This window comes from Daucus carota, chromosome 1, assembly GCF_001625215.2.
Source record: "Daucus carota subsp. sativus chromosome 1, DH1 v3.0, whole genome shotgun sequence".
Lineage (NCBI taxonomy): Eukaryota > Viridiplantae > Streptophyta > Magnoliopsida > Apiales > Apiaceae > Daucus > Daucus carota.
In genome coordinates, this window is record NC_030381.2 from 12,977,697 (window position 1) to 13,002,916 (window position 25,220).

General features: G+C 34.0%; 1 protein-coding gene across 1 annotated transcript; it reads right to left on the reverse strand.

Annotated features, from left to right (window-relative positions):
- Positions 1-18,158: 18,158 nt before the first annotated feature.
- Positions 18,159-19,814, reverse strand: LOC135150807 (uncharacterized). Its single transcript, XM_064087992.1, has 2 exons — positions 18,650-19,814; positions 18,159-18,560 (listed from the first exon to the last, which is right to left on the reverse strand). The coding sequence occupies exons 1-2, from the start codon at positions 19,509-19,511 to the stop codon at positions 18,544-18,546; spliced, it is 879 nt and encodes a 292-aa protein (XP_063944062.1). The 5' UTR covers positions 19,512-19,814; the 3' UTR covers positions 18,159-18,543.
- Between the last annotated feature and the right edge of the window lie 5,406 nt (positions 19,815-25,220).

A 25,220-nucleotide genomic window follows, 5' to 3' on the forward strand; every position in this document is an offset into this window, starting at 1 on the left:
CTTGAAATCAACTTGTAGCTTTATTATTGACTAGATTGAAGTTGGAAACAACTGTAGCTTCATTCCAGACTCGTTTGAAGTTGAAAACAACTTGTAGTTTCATTTTTGGTTGTTTGAAATTGGAATCAACTGTTAGTTTCATTCTCGACGCGTTTGAGCTTGAAAAACAACTTGTAGCTTATTATTATTATAGATATAGATATTATTATAGATATACAATTATTGAGACAATTTTAAAAACGGCGTTTCCTTGTTCTGGGATCCTTTTCTTTGTTTTAAATCTTTTAAATCAGTGGGTTTAGACATTACTTCGGTGCTTCTTAATCCTTACAAAATGGCAGCAACATACCCCTTTTGTGATTTCTTTCTATCAAAGAATCATATAAACTCTCGACTAGATTTGAAGTTGGAAACAAATTGTAGCTTCATTCCAGACTCGTTTGAAACTGAAAATTACTTGTAGCTTCATTTTCGGTTGTTTTAAATTGGAATTAACTTGTAGTTAATTTTTGACTCGATTGAGCTTGAAAACAACTTGTAGCTTTATGATTGACTAGATTCAAGTTGGAAACAACTTGTAGCTTCATTCCAGACTCGTTTGAAACTGAAATTACTTGTAGCTTCATTTTCGTTGTTTGAAATGGAATCAACTTGTAGTTTCATTCTTGACTCGTTTGAGCCCGAAAACAACTTTAGCTTCATTATTGACTAGATTGAAGTTGGAAACAAGTTGTAGTCTAATTCCAAACTCGTTTGAAATTGAAAACAACTTGTAGATTCATTTTGGTTGTTTGAAATTGAATCAAATTGTAGTATTATTTTGAATCGTTTGAGCTTGTAAACCACTTGGAGCTTCATTATTGACTAGATTGAAGTTGGAAACAATTGCAGCTTAATTCCAGACTCATTTGAAGTTGAAAACAACTTGTAGCTTCATTCCAGACTCGTTTGAAGTTGAAAACAACTTGTAGTTTCATTTTTGGTTGTTTGAAATTGGAATCAACTTGTAGTTTCATTCTCGACACGTTTGAGCTTGAAAACAACTTGTAGCTTTATTATTGACTAGATTGAAGTTGGAAACAACTTGTAGCTTCATTCCAGACTCGTTTGAAACTGAAAATTACTTGTAGCTTCATTTTCGGTTGTTTTAAATTGGAATTAACTTGTAGTTTCATTTTTGACTCGATTGAGCTTGAAAACAACTTGTAGCTTTATGATTGACTAGATTGAAGTTGGAAACAACTTGTAGCTTCATTCCAGACTCGTTTGAAACTGAAAATTACTTGTAGCTTCATTTCGGTTGTTTGAAATTGGAATCAACTTGTAGTTTCATTCTTGACTCGTTTGAGCCCGAAAACAACTTTTAGCTTCATTATTGACTAGATTGAAGTTGGAAACAAGTTGTAGTCTAATCCAAACACGTTTGAAATTGAAAACAACATGTAGTTTCATTTTGGTTGTTTAAAATTGGAATCAACTTGTAGTTCATTCTTGACTCGTTTGAGCTTGAAATCAACTTGTAGCTTTATTATTGACTAGATTGAAGTTGGAAACAACTTGTAGCTTCATTCCAGACTCGTTTGAAGTTGAAAACAACTTGTAGTTTCATTTTTGGTTGTTTGAAATTGAAATCAACTTGTACTTTCATTCTTGACTCGTTTGAGCTTGAAATCAACTTGTAGCTTTATTATTGACTAGATTAAAGTTGGAAACAAATTGTAGATTCATTCCAGAATCGTTTGAAGTTGAAAACAACTTGTAGTTTCATTTTTGGTTGTTTGAAATTGGAATCAACTTGTAGTTTCATTCTTGACTCGTTTGAGCTTGAAATCAACTTGTAGCTTTATTATTGACTAGATTGAAGTTGGAAACAACTCTTGTAGCTTAATTCCAGACTCGTTTGAAGTTGAAAACAACTTGTAGTTTCATTTTTGGTTGTTTGAAATTGGAATCAACTTGTAGTTTCATTCTTGACTCGTTTGAGCTTGAAACAACTTGTAGCTTTATTATTGACTAGATTGAAGTTGGAAACAACTTGTAGCTTCATTCCAGAGTCGTTTGAAACTGAAAATTACTTGTAGCTTCATTTTTCGGTTGTTTTAAATTGGAATTAACTTGTAGTTTCATTTTTGACTCGATTGAGCTTGAAAACAACTTGTAGCTTTATGATTGACTAGATGAAGTTGGAAACAACTTGTAGCTTCATTCCAGACTCGTTTGAAGTTGAAAACAACTTGTAGTTTCATTTTTGGTTGTTTGAAATTGGAATCAACTTGTAGTTTCTTTCTTGACTCGTTTGAGCTGAAATCAACTTGTAGCTTTATTATTGACTAGATTGAAGTTGGAAACAACTTGTAGCTTAATTCCAGACTCGTTTGAAGTTGAAAACAACTGTAGTTTCATTTTTGGTTGTTTGAAATTGGAATCAACTTGTAGTTTCATTCTTGACTCGTTTGAGCTTGAAAACAACTTGTAGCTTTATATTGACTAGATTGAAGATGGAAACAACTTGTAGCTTCATTCCAGAGTCGTTTGAAACTGAAAACAACTTGTAGCTTCATTTTCGGTTGTTTTAAATTGGAATTAACTTGTAGTTTCATTTTTGACTCGATTGAGCTTGAAAACAACTTGTAGCTTTATGATTGACTAGATTGAAGTTGGAAACAACTTGTAGCTTCATTCCAGACTCGTTGAAAATTAAAAACAACTTGTAGCTTCATTTTCGGTTGTTTGAAATTGAATCAACTTGTAGTTTCATTCTTGACTCGTTTGAGCTTGAAATCAACTTGTAGCTTAATTATTGACTAGATTGAAGTTGGAAACAACTTGTAGCTTCATTCCAGACTCGTTTGAAGTTGAAAACAACTTGTAGTTTCATTTTGGTTGTTTGAAATTGGAATCAACTTGTAGTTTCATTCTCGACGCGTTTGAGCTTGAAAACAACTTGTAGCTTTATTATTGACTAGATTGAAGTTGGAAACAACTTGTAGCTTCATTCCAGACTCGTTTGAAACTGAAAATTACTTGTAGCTTCATTTTCGGTTGTTTTAAATTGGAATTAACTTGTAGTTTCATTTTTGACTCGATTGAGCTTGAAAACAACTTGTAGCTTTATGATTGACTAGATTGAAGTTGGAAACAACTTGTAGCTTCATTCCAGACTCGTTTGAAACTGAAAATTACTTGTAGCTTCATTTTCGGTTGTTTGAAATTGGAATCAACTTGTAGTTTCATTCTTGACTCGTTTGAGCCCGAAAACAACTTTTAGCTTCATTATTGACTAGATTGAAGTTGGAAACAAGTTGTAGTCTAATTCCAAACACGTTTGAAATTGAAAACAACATGTAGTTTCATTTTTGGTTGTTTAAAATTGGAATCAACTTGTAGTTTCATTCTTGACTCGTTTGAGCTTGAAATCAACTTGTAGCTTTATTATTGACTAGATTGAAGTTGGAAACAACTTGTAGCTTCATTCCAGACTCGTTTGAAGTTGAAAAACAACTTGTAGTTTCATTTTTGGTTGTTTGAAATTGGAATCAACTTGTACTTTCATTCTTGACTCGTTTGAGCTTGAAATCAACTTGTAGCTTTATTATTGACTAGATTAAAGTTGGAAACAAATTGTAGATTCATTCCAGAATCGTTTGAAGTTGAAAACAACTTGTAGTTTCATTTTTGGTTGTTTGAAATTGGAATCAACTTGTAGTTTCATTCTTGACTCGTTTGAGCTTGAAATCAACTTGTAGCTTTATTATTGACTAGATTGAAGTTGGAAACAACTTGTAGCTTAATTCCAGACTCGTTTGAAGTTGAAAACAACTTGTAGTTTCATTTTTGGTTGTTTGAAATTGGAATCAACTTGTAGTTTCATTCTTGACTCGTTTGACTTGAAAACAACTTGTAGCTTTATTATGACTAGATTGAAGTTGGAAACAACTTGTAGCTTCATTCCAGACTCGTTTGAAACTGAAAATTACTTGTAGCTTCATTTTCGGTTGTTTTAAATTGGAATTAACTTGTAGTTTCATTTTTGACTCGATTGAGCTTGAAAACAACTTGTAGCTTTATGATTGACTAGATTGAAGTTGGAAACAACTTGTAGCTTCATTCCAGACTCGTTTGAAGTTGAAAACAACTTGTAGTTTCATTTTTGGTTGTTTGAAATTGGAATCAACTTGTAGTTTCTTTCTTGACTCGTTTGAGCTTGAAATCAACTTGTAGCTTTATTATTGACTAGATTGAAGTTGGAAACAACTTGTAGCTTAATTCCAGACTCGTTTGAAGTTGAAAACAACTTGTAGTTTCATTTTTGGTTGTTTGAAATTGGAATCAACTTGTAGTTTCATTCTTGACTCGTTTGAGCTTGAAAACAACTTGTAGCTTTATTATTGACTAGATTGAAGATGGAAACAACTTGTAGCTTCATTCCAGAGTCGTTTGAAACTGAAAACAACTTGTAGCTTCATTTTCGGTTGTTTTAAATTGGAATTAACTTGTAGTTTCATTTTTGACTCGATTGAGCTTGAAAACAACTTGTAGCTTTATGATTGTCTAGATTGAAGTTGGAAACAACTTGTAGCTTCATTCCAGACTCGTTTAAAATTAAAAACAACTTGTAGCTTCATTTTCGGTTGTTTGAAATTGAAATCAACTTGTAGTTTCATTCTTGACTCGTTTGAGCTTGAAATCAACTTGTAGCTTTATTATTGACTAGATTGAAGTTGGAAACAACTTGTAGCTTCATTCCAGACTCGTTTGAAGTTGAAAACAACTTGTAGTTTCATTTTTGGTTGTTTGAAATTGGAATCAACTTGTAGTTTCATTCTCGACGCGTTTGAGCTTGAAAACAACTTGTAGCTTTATTATTGACTAGATTGAAGTTGGAAACAACTTGTAGCTTCATTCCAGACTCGTTTGAAACTGAAAATTACTTGTAGCTTCATTTTCGGTTGTTTTAAATTGGAATTAACTTGTAGTTTCATTTTGACTCGATTGAGCTTGAAAACAACTTGTAGCTTTATGATTGACTAGATTGAAGTTGGAAACAACTTGTAGCTTCATTCCAGACTCGTTTGAAACTGAAAATTACTTGTAGCTTCATTTTCGGTTGTTTGAAATTGGAATCAACTTGTAGTTTCATTCTTGACTCGTTTGAGCCCGAAAACAACTTTTAGCTTCATTATTGACTAGATTGAAGTTGGAAACAAGTTGTAGTCTAATTCCAAACACGTTTGAAATTGAAAACAACATGTAGTTTCATTTTTGGTTGTTTAAAATTGGAATCAACTTGTAGTTTCATTCTTGACTCGTTTGAGCTTGAAATCAACTTGTAGCTTTATTATTGACTAGATTGAAGTTGGAAACAACTTGTAGCTTCATTCCAGACTCGTTTGAAGTTGAAAACAACTTGTAGTTTCATTTTTGGTTGTTTGAAATTGGAATCAACTTGTACTTTCATTCTTGACTCGTTTGAGCTTGAAATCAACTTGTAGCTTTATTATTGACTAGATTAAAGTTGGAAACAAATTGTAGATTCATTCCAGAATCGTTTGAAGTTGAAAACAACTTGTAGTTTCATTTTTGGTTGTTTGAAATTGGAATCAACTTGTAGTTTCATTCTTGACTCGTTTGAGCTTGAAATCAACTTGTAGCTTTATTATTGACTAGATTGAAGTTGGAAACAACTTGTAGCTTAATTCCAGACTCGTTTGAAGTTGAAAACAACTTGTAGTTTCATTTTTGGTTGTTTGAAATTGGAATCAACTTGTAGTTTCATTCTTGACTCGTTTGAGCTTGAAAACAACTTGTAGCTTTATTATTGACTAGATTGAAGTTGGAAACAACTTGTAGCTTCATTCCAGAGTCGTTTGAAACTGAAAATTACTTGTAGCTTCATTTTCGGTTGTTTTAAATTGGAATTAACTTGTAGTTTCATTTTTGACTCGATTGAGCTTGAAAACAACTTGTAGCTTTATGATTGACTAGATTGAAGTTGGAAACAACTTGTAGCTTCATTCCAGACTCGTTTGAAGTTGAAAACAACTTGTAGTTTCATTTTGGTTGTTTGAAATTGGAATCAACTTGTAGTTTCTTTCTTGACTCGTTTGAGCTTGAAATCAACTTGTAGCTTTATTATTGACTAGATTGAAGTTGGAAACAACTTGTAGCTTAATTCCAGACTCGTTTGAAGTTGAAAACAACTTGTAGTTTCATTTTTGGTTGTTTGAAATTGGAATCAACTTGTAGTTTCATTCTTGACTCGTTTGAGCTTGAAAACAACTTGTAGCTTTATTATTGACTAGATTGAAGATGGAAACAACTTGTAGCTTCATTCCAGAGTCGTTTGAAACTGAAAACAACTTGTAGCTTCATTTTCGGTTGTTTTAAATTGGAATTAACTTGTAGTTTCATTTTTGACTCGATTGAGCTTGAAAACAACTTGTAGCTTTATGATTGACTAGATTGAAGTTGGAAACAACTTGTAGCTTCATTCCAGACTCGTTTAAAATTAAAAACAACTTGTAGCTTCATTTTCGGTTGTTTGAAATTGAAATCAACTTGTAGTTTCATTCTTGACTCGTTTGAGCTTGAAATCAACTTGTAGCTTTATTATTGACTAGATTGAAGTTGGAAACAACTTGTAGCTTCATTCCAGACTCGTTTGAAGTTGAAAACAACTTGTAGTTTCATTTTTGGTTGTTTGAAATTGGAATCAACTTGTAGTTTCATTCTCGACGCGTTTGAGCTTGAAAACAACTTGTAGCTTTATTATTGACTAGATTGAAGTTGGAAACAACTTGTAGCTTCATTCCAGACTCGTTTGAAACTGAAAATTACTTGTAGCTTCATTTTCGGTTGTTTTAAATTGGAATTAACTTGTAGTTTCATTTTGACTCGATTGAGCTTGAAAACAACTTGTAGCTTTATGATTGACTAGATTGAAGTTGGAAACAACTTGTAGCTTCATTCCAGACTCGTTTGAAACTGAAAATTACTTGTAGCTTCATTTTCGGTTGTTTGAAATTGGAATCAACTTGTAGTTTCATTCTTGACTCGTTTGAGCCCGAAAACAACTTTTAGCTTCATTATTGACTAGATTGAAGTTGGAAACAAGTTGTAGTCTAATTCCAAACACGTTTGAAATTGAAAACAACATGTAGTTTCATTTTTGGTTGTTTAAAATTGGAATCAACTTGTAGTTTCATTCTTGACTCGTTTGAGCTTGAAATCAACTTGTAGCTTTATTATTGACTAGATTGAAGTTGGAAACAACTTGTAGCTTCATTCCAGACTCGTTTGAAGTTGAAAACAACTTGTAGTTTCATTTTTGGTTGTTTGAAATTGGAATCAACTTGTAGTTTCATTCTTGACTCGTTCGAGCTTGAAATCAACTTGTAGCTTTATTATTGACTAGATTAAAGTTGGAAACAAATTGTAGATTCATTCCAGAATCGTTTGAAGTTGAAAACAACTTGTAGTTTCATTTTTGGTTGTTTGAAATTGGAATCAACTTGTAGTTTCATTCTTGACTCGTTTGAGTTTGAAATCAACTTGTAGCTTTATTATTTACTAGATTGAAGTTGGAAACAACTTGTAGCTTCATTCCAGACTCGTTTGAAGTTGAAAACAACTTGTAGTTTCATTTTTGGTTGTCTGAAATTGGAATCAACTTGTAGTTTCATTCTTGACTCGTTTGAGCTTGAAATCAACTTGTAGCTTTATTATTGACTAGATTGAAGATGGAAACAACTTGTAGCTTCATTCCAGACTCGTTTGAAACTGAAAATTACTTGTAGCTTCATTTTCGGTTGTTTGAATTGGAATCAACTTGTAGTTTCATTTTTGACTCGATTGAGCTTGAAAACAACTTGTAGCTTTATGATTGACTAGATTGAAGTTGGAAACAACTTGTAGCTTCATTCCAGACTCGTTTGAAATTAAAAATTACTTTTAGCTTCATTTTCAGTTGTTTGAAATTGAAATCAACTTGTAGTTTCATTCTTGACTCGTTTGTGCACGGAAACAATTTTTAGCTTCAGTATTGACTAGATTGAAGTTGGAAATAACTTGTAGCTTCATTTTTGGTTGTTTGAAATATGAATCAACTTGTACTTTCATTCTTGACTCGTTGAGCCCGAAAACATCTTGTAGCTTCATTATTGACCAGATTGAAGTTGGAAACAAGTTGTAATTTAATTCAAAACTCGTTTGAAATTGAAAACAACTTGTAGATTCATTTTTGGTTGTTTGAAATTGGAATCAAATTGTAGTATTATTTTTGAATCATTTGAGCTTGTAAACCACTTGGAGCTTCATTATTGACTAGATTGAAGTTGGAAACAACTTGCAGCTTAATTCCAGACTCATTTGAAGTTGAAAACAACTTGTAGTTTCATTTTTGGTTGTTTGAAATTGGAATCAACTTGTAGTTTCTTTCTTGACTCGTTTGAGCTTGAAATCAACTTGTAGCTTTATTATTGACTAGATTGAAGTTGGAAACAACTTGTAGCTTCATTCCAGAGTCGTTTGAAACTGAAAATTACTTGTAGCTTCATTTTCGGTTGTTTTAAATTGGAATTAACTTGTAGTTTCATTTTTGACTCGATTGAGCTTGAAAACAACTTGTAGCTTTATGATTGACTAGATTGAAGTTGGAAACAACTTGTAGCTTCATTCCAGACTCGTTTGAAGTTGAAAACAACTTGTAGTTTCATTTTTGGTTGTTTGAAATTGGAATCAACTTGTAGTTTCTTTCTTGACTCGTTTGAGCTTGAAATCAACTTGTAGCTTTATTATTGACTAGATTGAAGTTGGAAACAACTTGTAGCTTAATTCCAGACTCGTTTGAAGTTGAAAACAACTTGTAGTTTCATTTTTGGTTGTTTGAAATTGGAATCAACTTGTAGTTTCATTCTTGACTCGTTTGAGCTTGAAAACAACTTGTAGCTTTATTATTGACTAGATTGAAGATGGAAACAACTTGTAGCTTCATTCCAGAGTCGTTTGAAACTGAAAACAACTTGTAGCTTCATTTTCGGTTGTTTTAAATTGGAATTTACTTGTAGTTTCATTTTTGACTCGATTGAGCTTGAAAACAACTTGTAGCTTTATGATTGACTAGATTGAAGTTGGAAACAACTTGTAGCTTCATTCCAGACTCGTTTAAAATTAAAAACAACTTGTAGCTTCATTTTCGGTTGTTTGAAATTGAAATCAACTTGTAGTTTCATTCTTGACTCGTTTGAGCTTGAAATCAACTTGTAGCTTTATTATTGACTAGATTGAAGTTGGAAACAACTTGTAGCTTCATTCCAGACTCGTTTGAAGTTGAAAACAACTTGTAGTTTCATTTTTGGTTGTTTGAAATTGGAATCAACTTGTAGTTTCATTCTCGACGCGTTTGAGCTTGAAAACAACTTGTAGCTTTATTATTGACTAGATTGAAGTTGGAAACAACTTGTAGCTTCATTCCAGACTCGTTTGAAACTGAAAATTACTTGTAGCTTCATTTTCGGTTGTTTTAAATTGGAATTAACTTGTAGTTTCATTTTTGACTCGATTGAGCTTGAAAACAACTTGTAGCTTTATGATTGACTAGATTGAAGTTGGAAACAACTTGTAGCTTCATTCCAGACTCGTTTGAAACTGAAAATTACTTGTAGCTTCATTTTCGGTTGTTTGAAATTGGAATCAACTTGTAGTTTCATTCTTGACTCGTTTGAGCCCGAAAACAACTTTTAGCTTCATTATTGACTAGATTGAAGTTGGAAACAAGTTGTAGTCTAATTCCAAACACGTTTGAAATTGAAAACAACATGTAGTTTCATTTTTGGTTGTTTAAAATTGGAATCAACTTGTAGTTTCATTCTTGACTCGTTTGAGCTTGAAATCAACTTGTAGCTTTATTATTGACTAGATTGAAGTTGGAAACAACTTGTAGCTTCATTCCAGACTCGTTTGAAGTTGAAAACAACTTGTAGTTTCATTTTTGGTTGTTTGAAATTGGAATCAACTTGTAGTTTCATTCTTGACTCGTTTGAGCTTGAAATCAACTTGTAGCTTTATTATTGACTAGATTAAAGTTGGAAACAAATTGTAGATTCATTCCAGAATCGTTTGAAGTTGAAAACAACTTGTAGTTTCATTTTTGGTTGTTTGAAATTGGAATCAACTTGTAGTTTCATTCTTGACTCGTTTGAGTTTGAAATCAACTTGTAGCTTTATTATTTACTAGATTGAAGTTGGAAACAACTTGTAGCTTCATTCCAGACTCGTTTGAAGTTGAAAACAACTTGTAGTTTCATTTTTGGTTGTCTGAAATTGGAATCAACTTGTAGTTTCATTCTTGACTCGTTTGAGCTTGAAATCAACTTGTAGCTTTATTATTGACTAGATTGAAGATGGAAACAACTTGTAGCTTCATTCCAGACTCGTTTGAAACTGAAAATTACTTGTAGCTTCATTTTCGGTTGTTTGAATTGGAATCAACTTGTAGTTTCATTTTTGACTCGATTGAGCTTGAAAACAACTTGTAGCTTTATGATTGACTAGATTGAAGTTGGAAACAACTTGTAGCTTCATTCCAGACTCGTTTGAAATTAAAAATTACTTTTAGCTTCATTTTCAGTTGTTTGAAATTGAAATCAACTTGTAGTTTCATTCTTGACTCGTTTGTGCACGGAAACAATTTTTAGCTTCAGTATTGACTAGATTGAAGTTGGAAATAACTTGTAGCTTCATTTTTGGTTGTTTGAAATATGAATCAACTTGTACTTTCATTCTTGACTCGTTGAGCCCGAAAACATCTTGTAGCTTCATTATTGACCAGATTGAAGTTGGAAACAAGTTGTAATTTAATTCAAAACTCGTTTGAAATTGAAAACAACTTGTAGATTCATTTTTGGTTGTTTGAAATTGGAATCAAATTGTAGTATTATTTTTGAATCATTTGAGCTTGTAAACCACTTGGAGCTTCATTATTGACTAGATTGAAGTTGGAAACAACTTGCAGCTTAATTCCAGACTCATTTGAAGTTGAAAACAACTTGTAGTTTCATTTTTGGTTGTTTGAAATTGGAATCAACTTGTAGTTTCATTCTTGACTCGTTTGAGCTTGAAATCAACTTGTAGCTTTATTATTGACTAGATTGAAGTTGGAAACAACTTGTAGCTTCATTCCAGACTCGTTTGAAGTTGAAAACAACTTTTAGTTTCATTTTTGGTTGTTTGAAATTGGAATCAACTTGTAGTTTCATTCTTGACTCGTTTGAGCTTGAAAACAACTTGTAGCTTTATTATTGACTAGATTGAAGTTGGAAACAACTTGTAGCTTCATTCCAGACTCGTTTGAAACTGAAAATTACTTGTAGCTTCATTTTCGGTTGTTTTAAATTGGAATTAACTTGTAGTTTCATTTTTGACTCGATTGAGCTTGAAATCAACTTGTAGCTTTATGATTGACTAGATTGAAGTTGGAAACAACTTGTAGCTTCATTCTAGACTCGTTTGAAGTTGAAAACAACTTGTAGCTTCATTTCCAGTTGTTTGAAATTGGAATCAACTTGTAGTTTCATTCTTGACTCGTTTGAGCTTGAAATCAACTTGTAGCTTTATTATTGACTAGATTGAAGTTGGAAACAACTTGTAGCTTCATTCCAGACTCGTTTGAAGTTGAAAACAACTTGTAGTTTCATTTTTGGTTGTTTGAAATTGGAATCAACTTGTAGTTTCATTCTCGACGCGTTTGAGCTTGAAAACAACTTGTAGCTTTATTATTATTATAGATATAGATATTATTATAGATTATACAATTATTGAGACAATTTAAAAACGGCGTTTCCTTGTTCTGGGATCCTTTTTCTTTGTTTTAAATCTTTTAAATCAGTGGGTTTAGACATTACTTCGGTGCTTCTTAATCCTTACAAAATGGCAGCAACATACCCCTTTTGTGATTTCTTTCTATCAAAGAATCATATAAACTCTCGACTAGATTGAAGTTGGAAACAAATTGTAGCTTCATTCCAGACTCGTTTGAAACTGAAAATTACTTGTAGCTTCATTTTCGGTTGTTTTAAATTGGAATTAACTTGTAGTTTCATTTTTGACTCGATTGAGCTTGAAAACAACTTGTAGCTTTATGATTGACTAGATTCAAGTTGGAAACAACTTGTAGCTTCATTCCAGACTCGTTTGAAACTGAAAATTACTTGTAGCTTCATTTTCGGTTGTTTGAAATTGGAATCAACTTGTAGTTTCATTCTTGACTCGTTTGAGCCCGAAAACAACTTTTAGCTTCATTATTGACTAGATTGAAGTTGGAAACAAGTTGTAGTCTAATTCCAAACACGTTTGAAATTGAAAACAACATGTAGTTTCATTTTTGGTTGTTTCAAATTGGAATCAACTTGTAGTTTCATTCTTGACTCGTTTGAGCTTGAAATCAACTTGTAGCTTTATTATTGACTAGATTGAAGTTGGAAACAACTTGTAGCTTCATTCCAGACTCGTTTGAAGTTGAAAACAACTTGTAGTTTCATTTTTGGTTGTTTGAAATTGGAATCAACTTGTAGTTTCATTCTTGACTCGTTTGAGCTTGAAATCAACTTGTAGCTTTATTATTGACTAGATTAAAGTTGGAAACAAATTGTAGATTCATTCCAGAATCGTTTGAAGTTGAAAACAACTTGTAGTTTCATTTTTGGTTGTTTGAAATTGGAATCAACTTGTAGTTTCATTCTTGACTCGTTTGAGTTTGAAATCAACTTGTAGCTTTATTATTTACTAGATTGAAGTTGGAAACAACTTGTAGCTTCCAGACTCGTTTGAAGTTGAAAACAACTTGTAGTTTCATTTTTGGTTGTTTGAAATTGGAATCAACTTGTAGTTTCATTCTTGACTCGTTTGAGCTTGAAATCAACTCGTAGCTTTATTATTGACTAGATTGAAGATGGAAACAACTTGTAGCTTCATTCCAGAGTCGTTTGAAACTGAAAATTACTTGTAGCTTCATTTTCGGTTGTTTTAAATTGGAATTAACTTGTAGTTTCATTTTTGACTCGATTGAGCTTGAAAACAACTTGTAGCTTTATGATTGACTAGATTGAAGTTGGAAACAACTTGTAGCTTCATTCCAGACTCGTTTGAAATTAAAAATTACTTTTAGCTTCATTTTCGGTTGTTTGAAATTGAAATCAACTTGTAGTTTCATTCTTGACTCGTTTGTGCACGGAAACAATTTTTAGCTTCGTTATTGACTAGATTGAAGTTGGAAATAACTTGTAGCTTCATTTTTGGTTGTTTGAAATATGAATCAACTTGTAATTTCATTCTTGACTCGTTGAGCCCGAAAACATCTTGTAGCTTCATTATTGACCAGATTGAAGTTGGAAACAAGTTGTAATTTAATTCCAAACTCGTTTGAAATTGAAAACAACTTGTAGATTCATTTTTGGTTGTTTGAAATTGGAATCAAATTGTAGTATTATTTTTGAATCGTTTGAGCTTGTAAACCACTTGGAGCTTCATTATTGACTAGATTGAAGTTGGAAACAACTTGCAGCTTAATTCCAGACTCATTTGAAGTTGAAAACAACTTGTAGTTTCATTTTTCATTGTTTGAAATTGGAATCAACTTGTAGTTTCATTCTTGACTCGTTTGAGCTTGAAATCAACTTGTAGCTTTATTATTGACTAGATTGAAGTTGGAAACAACTTGTAGCTTCATTCCAGACTCGTTTGAAGTTGAAAACAATTTGTAGTTTCATTTTTGGTTGTTTGAAATTGGAATCAACTTGTAGTTTCATTCTTGACTCGTTTGAGCTTGAAATCAACTTGTAGCTTTATTATTGACTAGATTGAAGTTGGAAACAACTTGTAGCTTAATTCCAGACTCGTTTGAAGTTGAAAACAACTTGTAGTTTCATTTTTGGTTGTTTGAAATTGGAATCAACTTGTAGTTTCATTCTTGACCCGTTTGAGCTTGAAAACAACTTGTAGCTTTATTATTGACTAGATTGAAGTTGGAAACTATTGGGTTTCGGGGTTCCAAACACAGCGGATAATCGACGTAAAATAAAAAAAATCCGAAACCCTAACCCGAGGATCCATCTATAAAGAACGGCTGATCATGGAGATACGAAATAATACCTTGTTGAAGCTTTACGTTAGCGAAAGATGGAGGTCCGGAACAAGCAATCACCACGCAGCCCTCGTCTAAGGATCGCGTCTCTAAGCAGTCCACACGAACGTCTGATCGCCAAAGATCACCGGAGCCGGTACTAGCCGAATGCAGCCCCTCTCTCTCTCTCTCTAGCCTCTCTTGATGTAGAGCTGCTAGGGTTTTATAATAAAACGAATTTTATGTTACTTAACCCTAAAACAATACATCATTATGTATTTATAGGGAAGAGAGATAGATGGGCCAAACCCTAATCGGATTTGGGCTTCTCCAAACCTAATCCGATTTTGGTTTTAATATTAAATTCGAAATTCTATTACTTAATTAAGACTGGCTCAATTAAATAATTTATTTCGAACTTAATCATTTAATTTAAATTCAGAATTTAAATTAAAACTCCTTTAAACGTTCAAAGTGTGTGACCCTTTAGGTTATTATTACGTTGGCAATAATTTTAATATCCAATAATAAAATTATAAACAATGAGCGGCATCTAGTAATACATCATTGCTACCCAAGTAATAATAATAATTGGTGATTCAATTAAACCTTTTGTGAATAATGTACAATGTAATATAATCCCTTTAACCTTATATTATAGATCAGACTCAAGGCATGTATTGTGTCATCCTCTTCATCGTCTAATCCGAATTTCCTTGATCAATGAGTAGACTATTAAACAAATCAATATTTGAGCACGGCCATGCATTTTATAGTCTCACTCAATCAAGAGGCCAATAATATCACTCCTAAAATAGGAGGGTTAAATCCTTTCTAGATCATTCATATTTCTCATACGATTCATAATATACCCAATGTACATTTCATCATCACCCGGTCAAAGGCAACTTTTAGTGCAACCAAAGTATATTAATTCTCATATAGAAATATAATGATATCAAGTCAGAGGATCATTACATCATTATCACAGTGAGAATTTCCAATGACACTTATTAACATGTAAAATCTCACGGTGGGTCATTCCAGTGCCATGTTTCGATACATGCACTTATGTTCTTGACTTTAGCATCACTATACCTATGATCAATGAGATGTGATCATCAGTCAACAAACATACTAGTCTTAATGCATCATTATTGTCCCTTAACAATGATACTCGACTAGGGACATTTAGGAATATTGATATTATTCTCATAATCTCATTTCTAAGTCACGTACTTAGAGATATAGAATTACATATAATATTCCAAGGACATTTATTACGCTTTCAATTTATTACGCAGTAAATGAGGACATAATAAATATTTATTCAATAATCAATATAACATAATCCATAAATGTCTACAATAGAACACAATAGCATTGTCTCTAGGACACCAATACTAACAATCTCCCACTTGTACTAGAGCCAATCTCTGATGTATCTAATACCCATGGAACTAGTATGACCTTCGTGCTTCTGCTGCGACAAAGCCTTGGTCAGTGGATCTGCAATGTTATCATCTGTATGCACTTTACATATATGTATATCCCCTCGAGTATTAATCTCTCGGAGCAGGTGGTATCGTCTGAGTATATGCTTAGTGCGGGAATGTGATCGGGGTTCCTTAGCCTGTGAAATGGCTCCATTATTGTCACAGTACAAATCTATCGGATCTGATACTGAAGGAACCACATCAAGTCCTGTAAGAAATTTTCTGATCCAAACAGCTTCCTTGGCTGCTTCACAAGCAGCTATATACTCAGCCTCCATTGTAGAATCGGCAACCGTCTCTTGCTTTGAACTTTTCCAACTAACAGCACCTCCATTTAGACAAAATACAAAGCCAGACTGAGAGATCGAATCATCTTTGTCTGTTTGGAAACTAGCATCTGTGTAACCTTTTACAACTAGTTTCTCTTCTCCTCCATATACCAAGAATTGATCTTTAGTCCTCTTTAGGTACTTAAGAATATTCTTGACTGCCGTCCAGTGACCTTCACCTGGATTAGACTGGTATCTACTCGTCATGCTCAAGGCATACGAGACATCAGGACGAGTACATATCATTGCATACATTATGGAACCAATTGCCGAAGCATATGGAACTTTGCTCATACGGTCCTTATCATCCAATGATTTCGGACTGTTTTCTTTCGAGATCAATATCCCGTGAGACATTGGGACGTATCCTCTTTTTGCCTCTTGCATCCCAAATCGATGCAATACCTTATCAATGTATGTACTCTGACTTAGGCCGATTAGTCTTCTTGGTCTATCTCTATAGATCCTGATCCCTAATATATAGGTCGCATCGCCCAAGTCTTTCATCGAGAAATTTTTGCTCAACCAAGTCTTAACAGCCTGTAAAGAAGGTATGTCATTCCCCATTAGTAATATGTCATCCACATATAGCACTAGGAATGCCACATGGCTCCCACTCACTTTCTTGTAAACACAAGGCTCATCTTCATTTTGAATGAAGCCAAACTCTTTGACTGTTTCATCAAAACGAATATTCCATCTCCTTGAGGCTTGCTTCAATCCGTATATAGATCGTCGCAACTTACAAACCATTTTGGGAAATCTCGGATCGACAAAACCTTCAGGTTGTGTCATATACACATCCTCTTCTAGGCTTCCATTCAAGAAGGCGGTTTTGACATCCATCTGCCAGATTTCGTAGTCATAGTAAGCAGCTATTGCAAGCAAAATCCTGATGGATTTGACCATAGCAACTGGTGAGAAGGTTTCATCATAGTCAATACCATGAATCTGTCTGAAACCTTTTGCAACTAGTCGTGCCTTATAGGTCTGAACATTTCCATCCATGTCGGTTTTCTTTTTGAAAACCCATTTACACTCGATAGGTTTAACTCCCTCGGGTAAATCAACCAAAGTCCATACTTGGTTTTCATACATGGAATCCATCTCAGATTTCATGGCATCAAGCCATCTCTTGGAATCTGGAGTGTTCTTAGCATCTTTGTAGGTTAGAGGCTCATCATTATCCATAAGCATCACATCACCAGTTTGAGTCAAGAGAAAACCATAATATCTCTCTGGCTCATGGCGAACCCTACTAGATCTACGAACAACCTGTGTTTCCGGAACAGGATTACTCTCAGTATTTTGATGTACATCCTGCTCAGGTTCCTGCTCTGGTTCAATGTTATCATGTGGTTCTCGAACTTCATCGAGATCTATTATCCTCCCACTGTTTTTCTTAGAAAGCATCTCTCTTTCAAGAAACACAGCGGTTCGAGCAACAAACACTTTGTTCTCAGAAGGATTATAGAATGAATAACCTCTTGTTTCAATTGGGTATCCCACAAAATTACATTTATCAGACTTAGGTCCTAGCTTGTCAGAATTTTGACGTTTCACAAACGCCTCACATCCCCAAATTTTCATAAATGACATGCTATGTCGTTTCTCAGTCCATATCTCATATGGAGTGTTCTGGACCGTTTTAGTAGGAACTCGGTTAAGTGTATAGGCAGCCGTCTCTAGGGCATAGCCCCAAAAACTAATTGGAAGATCTGCATGACTCATCATTGATCGCACCATGTCCAACAAGGTACGATTCCTCCTCTCGGAAACTCCATTCCATTGTGGTGTTCCAGGAGGAGTAAGTTGTGATACAATACCACACTCTTTTAAGAAATTCTTAAATTCTTGGCTTAAGTATTCACCTCCACGATCTGATCGTAGAGTCTTAATACTTTTGGTAGTTTGCTTTTCTACTTCAGCTTTGTACTCTTTGAACTTTTCAAAAGAATCGGATTTATTCTTCATAAGATACACATATCCATATCTACTGAAATCATCAGTAAATGTTATGAAGTAGTAAAAGCCACCTCTTGCCATAGTTCGCATTGGACCACATACATCACTATGTATTAGTTCCAATCTCTCAGTGGCCCTTTCACCTTGTCCAGTGAAAGGTGCTTTAGTCATTTTTCCAATGAGACATGGTTCGCATGCTTCATATGATTCAAAATCAAACTTATCCAAGTATCCATCCTTATGTAACTTGGAAATGCGCTTCTCATTTATATGGCCTAAACGACAGTGCCAGAGGTATGTTTTATTTGAGTCATCAGTTTTAAGTCGTTTATTATTCACATTATAGATGGGAGTATCCAAGTCAAGAACATATAAACCGTTAAATAAACGTGCAACCCCATAGGTAACATTATTCAAAGAAAAGGAACAACTATTGTTCTGAATTGAAAAAGCAAAACCTATCTTGTCCAAACAAGAAACTGAAATAATGTTTCTGCAAATTGCAGGCACGTAAAAACAATTCTCAAGTTCTAAAATAAGCCCAGTGGGCAACGATAAATGATAAGTCCCTACAGCTATAGCAGCAACTTTTGCTCCATTGCCAACTCGTAGGTCGACTTCTCCCTTTGCCAATGGCCTACTTCCCTGTAGTTCCTGCACATTAACACAAATGTGAGAACCACATCCAGTATCTAATACCCAAGATGTTGAAGTAGACAAATTGACTTCTATAACATAAATACCTGAATCAGAAGCGGCAGCAGCCTTCTTCTTCTTCAGATCCTCCAAATAAGCATGACAGTTCCTCTTCCAATGACCTGGTTTCTTGCAATAGTGACAATCACCATCCTTCTGAACACCACCTTTCGGTTTCAAGGCCTTAGTCGGACCAGGTTTCGGATTGGCATTAGAATTAGATCCCATCTTCTTCTTGCCTTTCCATTTACCCTTTCCTTTGGCCTTCCCCTTATTCACCATCAATATGGGAGTAGGGGACACCTTCTGAATGTTGGTTTCAGCAGTTTTCAACATTGCCAACAATTCGGCGGGGTTCTTGTTTATCTCATTCATATTGTAATTCATTACAAACTGAGAATAGTTATTGTTTAGAGATTGCAAGATCAGATCAATTTGGTGCTCAGGACCAATCGGGGCACCCAATTTTTCAAGATAATCAATATACCCTATCATCTTCAGAACATGCGGTCCTACCGGATCACGTTCACCCTGCTTACAAGCATTCAAAGATTTGAAAGTATCAAACCTCTCCTGACGAGCCTGTCCCTCAAACATACGCTTAAGGTGCTCAATCATATCATAAGAATCCATATTCTCATGTTGTTTCTGAAGTTCAGCACTCATGGTCGCTAACATGAGACATTGAACATCCGTGTCATCATCGATATGCTTCTGATAAGCAGTATGCTGAGCACGGGTTGATCCTTCAGCGAGAGGTGTAGGGCGAGGAATATCTATGACATAGAGCTTGCGCTCTTGTTTGAGGACAATCCTCAAATTCCTTTGCCAGTCAAGGAAGTTGGTTCCTGTCAGCTTGTCCTTCTCAAGGACTGATCGTACAGAGAAGTTGTTTGAATTATTTGCCATTGGATATCTACAATATTTTCAAATGCATAAGATAAATTAGTCTACAGATGTTTATTAAATTATGTTCAAGTGATTATAAATATATATTCAAAATATATATCTCCCACTATTTTGTTCAAATCAATAGCCCTAACTATTAATTCGGAAAGCATTTCTGCAAATCTTTCTAGTGAGCCAAGATCCATATTTCATCCATGTTTTAAGTTAGCGTGGGCTAATACTCTCAAAACATGACTATTTAGGTAGACAACATTTGTCAATTATATCAAATATAACTCTTGGATAGTTTGGTGGAGCAACCCTTTGCACATATTTATGTAATAAATCTCACCAAACTTCATGCCTCTAAACCCACAATCCTATTGTGATGGTTTAGTTAAGTTAGATCCAATAATTCAATAACTAAGTACATTTACTTATCACGTCTTCCCATGATTGATTAAAGCACTTTGCTTTGGCAAACCTACTTCTTTCAATCTAGATCTTGACGAGTATTAATCATTGGAAGGCATCTGATTAACTTAATATTTTAATTAGGGATTTTATTAAAACGACCATGATCCTGTCATAAAGAGATCCTCAATTTTTCCTTGAATCAAATATTTCAAATCAATACTCTTTGATTGGTTGAAAACCCGACCTGAGGTGTTGGCACAACGGCTATACTTAAAAACCCCAAATCCGACGGAATCTTCCTCTCATTGAATATCGAAAATCCATAATTAATTCCGTGTTTCATAAACACGAGAATCTCATGATCGTTGTATTCCTTTTTAAAATCTTGAGTCGTTACAGATTTTATCTTGTTTAAACAAGCATGGCATGGGTGTCGTATCGAATACATACATCTTAATCTAATTAAGCATGCATCTCTATAACTACGCATACATATCATCATCTCATGCATCATATATGTAAAGTGCAGTATGTAAACGTGCATGGTTATGGCCTTTATCCTATATGATTCTTTCAAGCTAATGAAAGAATCTAGGTCAATCTATGGTGAAGATGTATAACTATTACAAGTCTTCATGCTCCTTGATTGCCCCTCCTTGTGGATCATCCTTCAATCTTCAAGTACATTACAATGAATAATTGAATACAACCTATTCTAATGTACTTACATGAGAAAACTCGAGTTACATTCGAGATTTAAAATTACAAGAATAAATATCACGACATGCAAGTCGTATTTATACAACCAAAACCAAAAACATTAAACTAGGGGTCCTTAAGGCCATAACCAGCACCATGCTCAAGTAAACAAATAAGAACACATAACCATACAAAGCGGGGGTCCGGGGGCGGCAGCCCCTGGGCGGGGGTCCGGGGGCGGCAGCCACCGGGCGGGGGTCCGGGGGCGGCAGCCACCGGGCGGGGTCCGGGGGCGGCAGCCCCAGGCAGCTCGGAAATTTTGATTCCTGAATACAAGTGCTATACAAAAATCATCAATTTCGGAACAACAGATCATATCTGTTACCTTCTGCCACTACTGCATCATATGCAGTTTCAGAAGCATGTATCATATACATACTGATCGTTCCCCAGTGACCAGATCATGTCCATACACCATCTTAATAAACAGTTTATATCATTATATAAACAACACATCATATGCAGAACATACAAATCGCATATTGATCAGTCATGGCAAATCATAATCATGCTAGTATCATCATATCACTATATTTAACATAACAGAATCATATATGATCAATATAGCATGTTATAATCAACACATCTCAAAACCATATAAAGGCAGATTCATAAAACATGCATACATGCATCGAATACTTGTAAACACGTAACCAAATCAGCCCCTTATAGACGTAGCTCTGATGCCACTATTGGGTTTCGGGGTTCCAAACACAGCGGATAATCGACGTAAAATAAAAAAAAATCCGAAACCCTAACCCGAGGATCCATCTATAAAGAACGGCTGATCATGGAGATACGAAATAATACCTTGTTGAAGCTTTACGTTAGCGAAAGATGGAGGTCCGGAACAAGCAATCACCACGCAGCCCTCGTCTAAGGATCGCGTCTCTAAGCAGTCCACACGAACGTCTGATCGCCAAAGATCACCGGAGCCGGTACTAGCCGAATGCAGCCCCTCTCTCTCTCTCTAGCCTCTCTTGATGTAGAGCTGCTAGGGTTTTATAATAAAACGAATTTTATGTTACTTAACCCTAAAACAATACATCATTATGTATTTATAGGGAAGAGAGATAGATGGGCCAAACCCTAATCGGATTTGGGCTTCTCCAAACCTAATCCGATTTTGGTTTTAATATTAAATTCGAAATTCTATTACTTAATTAAGACTGGCTCAATTAAATAATTTATTTCGAACTTAATCATTTAATTTAAATTCAGAATTTAAATTAAAACTCCTTTAAACGTTCAAAGTGTGTGACCCTTTAGGTTATTATTACGTTGGCAATAATTTTAATATCCAATAATAAAATTATAAACAATGAGCGGCATCTAGTAATACATCATTGCTACCCAAGTAATAATAATAATTGGTGATTCAATTAAACCTTTTGTGAATAATGTACAATGTAATATAATCCCTTTAACCTTATATTATAGATCAGACTCAAGGCATGTATTGTGTCATCCTCTTCATCGTCTAATCCGAATTTCCTTGATCAATGAGTAGACTATTAAACAAATCAATATTTGAGCACGGCCATGCATTTTATAGTCTCACTCAATCAAGAGGCCAATAATATCACTCCTAAAATAGGAGGGTTAAATCCTTTCTAGATCATTCATATTTCTCATACGATTCATAATATACCCAATGTACATTTCATCATCACCCCGGTCAAAGGCAACTTTTAGTGCAACCAAAGTATATTAATTCTCATATAGAAATATAATGATATCAAGTCAGAGGATCATTACATCATTATCACAGTGAGAATTTCCAATGACACTTATTAACATGTAAAATCTCACGGTGGGTCATTCCAGTGCCATGTTTCGATACATGCACTTATGTTCTTGACTTTAGCATCACTATACCTATGATCAATGAGATGTGATCATCAGTCAACAAACATACTAGTCTTAATGCATCATTATTGTCCCTTAACAATGATACTCGACTAGGGACATTTAGGAATATTGATATTATTCTCATAATCTCATTTCTAAGTCACGTACTTAGAGATATAGAATTACATATAATATTCCAAGGACATTTATTACGCTTTCAATTTATTACGCAGTAAATGAGGACATATAAATATTTATTCAATAATCAATATAACATAATCCATAAATGTCTACAATAGAACACAATAGCATTGTCTCTAGGACACCAATACTAACAGAAACAACTTGTAGCTTCATTCCAGACTCGTTTGAAACTGAAAATTACTTGTAGCTTCATTTTCGGTTGTTTTAAATTGGAATTAACTTGTAGTTTCATTTTTGACTCGATTGAGCTTGAAAACAACTTGTAGCTTTATGATTGACTAGATTGAAGTTGGAAACAACTTGTAGCTTCATTCCAGACTCGTTTGAAGTTGAAAACAACTTGTAGCTTCATTTCCAGTTGTTTGAAATTGGAATCAACTTGTAGTTTCATTCTTGACTCGTTTGAGCTTGAAATCAACTTGTAGCTTTATTATGCACTAGATTGAAGTTGGAAACAACTTGTAGCTTCATTCCAGACTCGTTTGAAGTTGAAAACAACTTGTAGTTTCATTTTTGGTTGTTTGAAATTGGAATCAACTTTTAGTTTCATTCTCGACGCGTTTGAGCTTGAAAACAACTTGTAGCTTTATTATTGACTAGATTAAAGTTGGAAACAACTTGTAGCTTCATTCCAGACTCGTTTGAAACTGAAAATTACTTGTAGCTTCATTTCGGTTGTTTTAAATTGGAATTAACTTGTGGTTTCATTTTTGACTCGATTAAGCTTGAAAACAACTTGTAGCTTTATGATTGACTAGATTGAAGTTGGAAACAACTTGTAGCTTCATTCCAGACTCGTTTGAAACTGAAAATTACTTGTAGCTTCATTTTCGGTTGTTTGAAATTGGAATCAACTTGTAGTTTCATTCTTGACTCGTTTGACCTTGAAATCAACTTGTAGCTTTATTATTGACTAGATTAAAGTTGGAAACAAATTGTAGATTCATTCCATAATCGTTTGAAGTTAAAAACAACTTGTAGTTTCATTTTTGGTTGTTTGAAATTGGAATCAACTTGTAGTTTCATTCTTGACTCGTTGAGCTTGAAATCAACTTGTAGCTTTATTATTTACTAGATTGAAGTTGGAAACAACTTGGAGCTTCATTCCAGACTCGTTTGAAGTTGAAAACAACTTGTAGTTTCATTTTTGGTTGTTTGAAATTGGAATCAACTTGTAGTTTCATTCTTGACTCGTTTGAGCTTGAAATCAACTTGTAGCTTTATTATTGACTAGATTGAAGATGGAAACAACTTGTAGCTTCATTCCAGAGTCATTTGAAACTGAAAATTACTTGTAGCTTCATTTTCGGTTGTTTTAAATTGGAATTAACTTGTAGTTTCATTTTTGACTCGATTGAGCTTGAAAACAACTTGTAGCTTTATGATTGACTAGATTGAAGTGGAAACAACTTGTAGCTTCATTCCAGACTCGTTTGAAACTGAAAATTACTTGTAGCTTCATTTTCGGTTGTTTGAAATTGGAATCAACTTGTAGTTTTATTCTTGACTCGTTTGAGCTTGAAATCAACTTGTAGCTTTATTATTGACTAGATTGAAGTTGGAAACAACTTGTAGCTTCATTCCAGACTCGTTTGAACTCAAAATTACTTTTAGCTTCATTTTCGGTTGTTTGAAATTGAAATCAACTTGTAGTTTCATTCTTGACTCGTTTGTGCACGGAAACAATTTTTAGCTTCATTATTGACTAGATTGAAGTTGGAAACAACTTGTAACTTCATTTTTGGTTTTTTGAAATATGAATCAACTTGTACTTTCATTCTTGACTAGATTGAAGTTGGAAATAACTTGTAGCTTCATTTTTGGTTGTTTGAAATTGGAATCAACTTGTAGTTTCATTCTTGACTCGTTTGAGCTTGAAATCAACTTGTAGCTTTATTATTGACTAGATTGAAGATGGAAACAACTTGTAGCTTCATTCCAGAGTCGTTTGAAACTGAAAATTACTTGTAGCTTCATTTTCGGTTGTTTTAAATTCGAATTAACTTGTAGTTTCATTTTTGACTCGATTGAGCTTGAAAACAACTTGTAGCTTTATGATTGACTAGATTGAAGTTGGAAACAACTTGTAGCTTCATTCCAGACTCGTTTGAAATTGAAAATTACTTGTAGCTTCATTTTCGGTTGTTTGAAATTGGAATCAACTTGTAGTTTTATTCTTGACTCGTTTGAGCTTGAAATCAACTTGTAGCTTTATTATTGACTAGATTGAAGTTGGAAACAACTTGTGGCTTCATTCCAGACTCGTTTGAAACTCAAATTACTTTTAGCTTCATTTTCGGTTGTTTGAAATTGAAATCAACTTGTAGTTTCATTCTTGACTCGTTTGTGCACGGAAACAATTTTTAGCTTCATTATTGACTAGATTGAAGTTGGAAATAACTTGTAGCTTCATTTTTGGTTGTTTGAAATTGAATCAACTTGTACTTTCATTCTTGACTCGTTGAGCCCGAAAACATCTTGTAGCTTCATTATTGACTA

Excerpts from the sequence above, each read along its gene's own strand:
- LOC135150807 (XM_064087992.1), bottom strand. The coding sequence starts at position 19,511 with ATGGCAAATAATTCAAACAACTTCTCTGTACGATCAGTCCTTGAGAAG.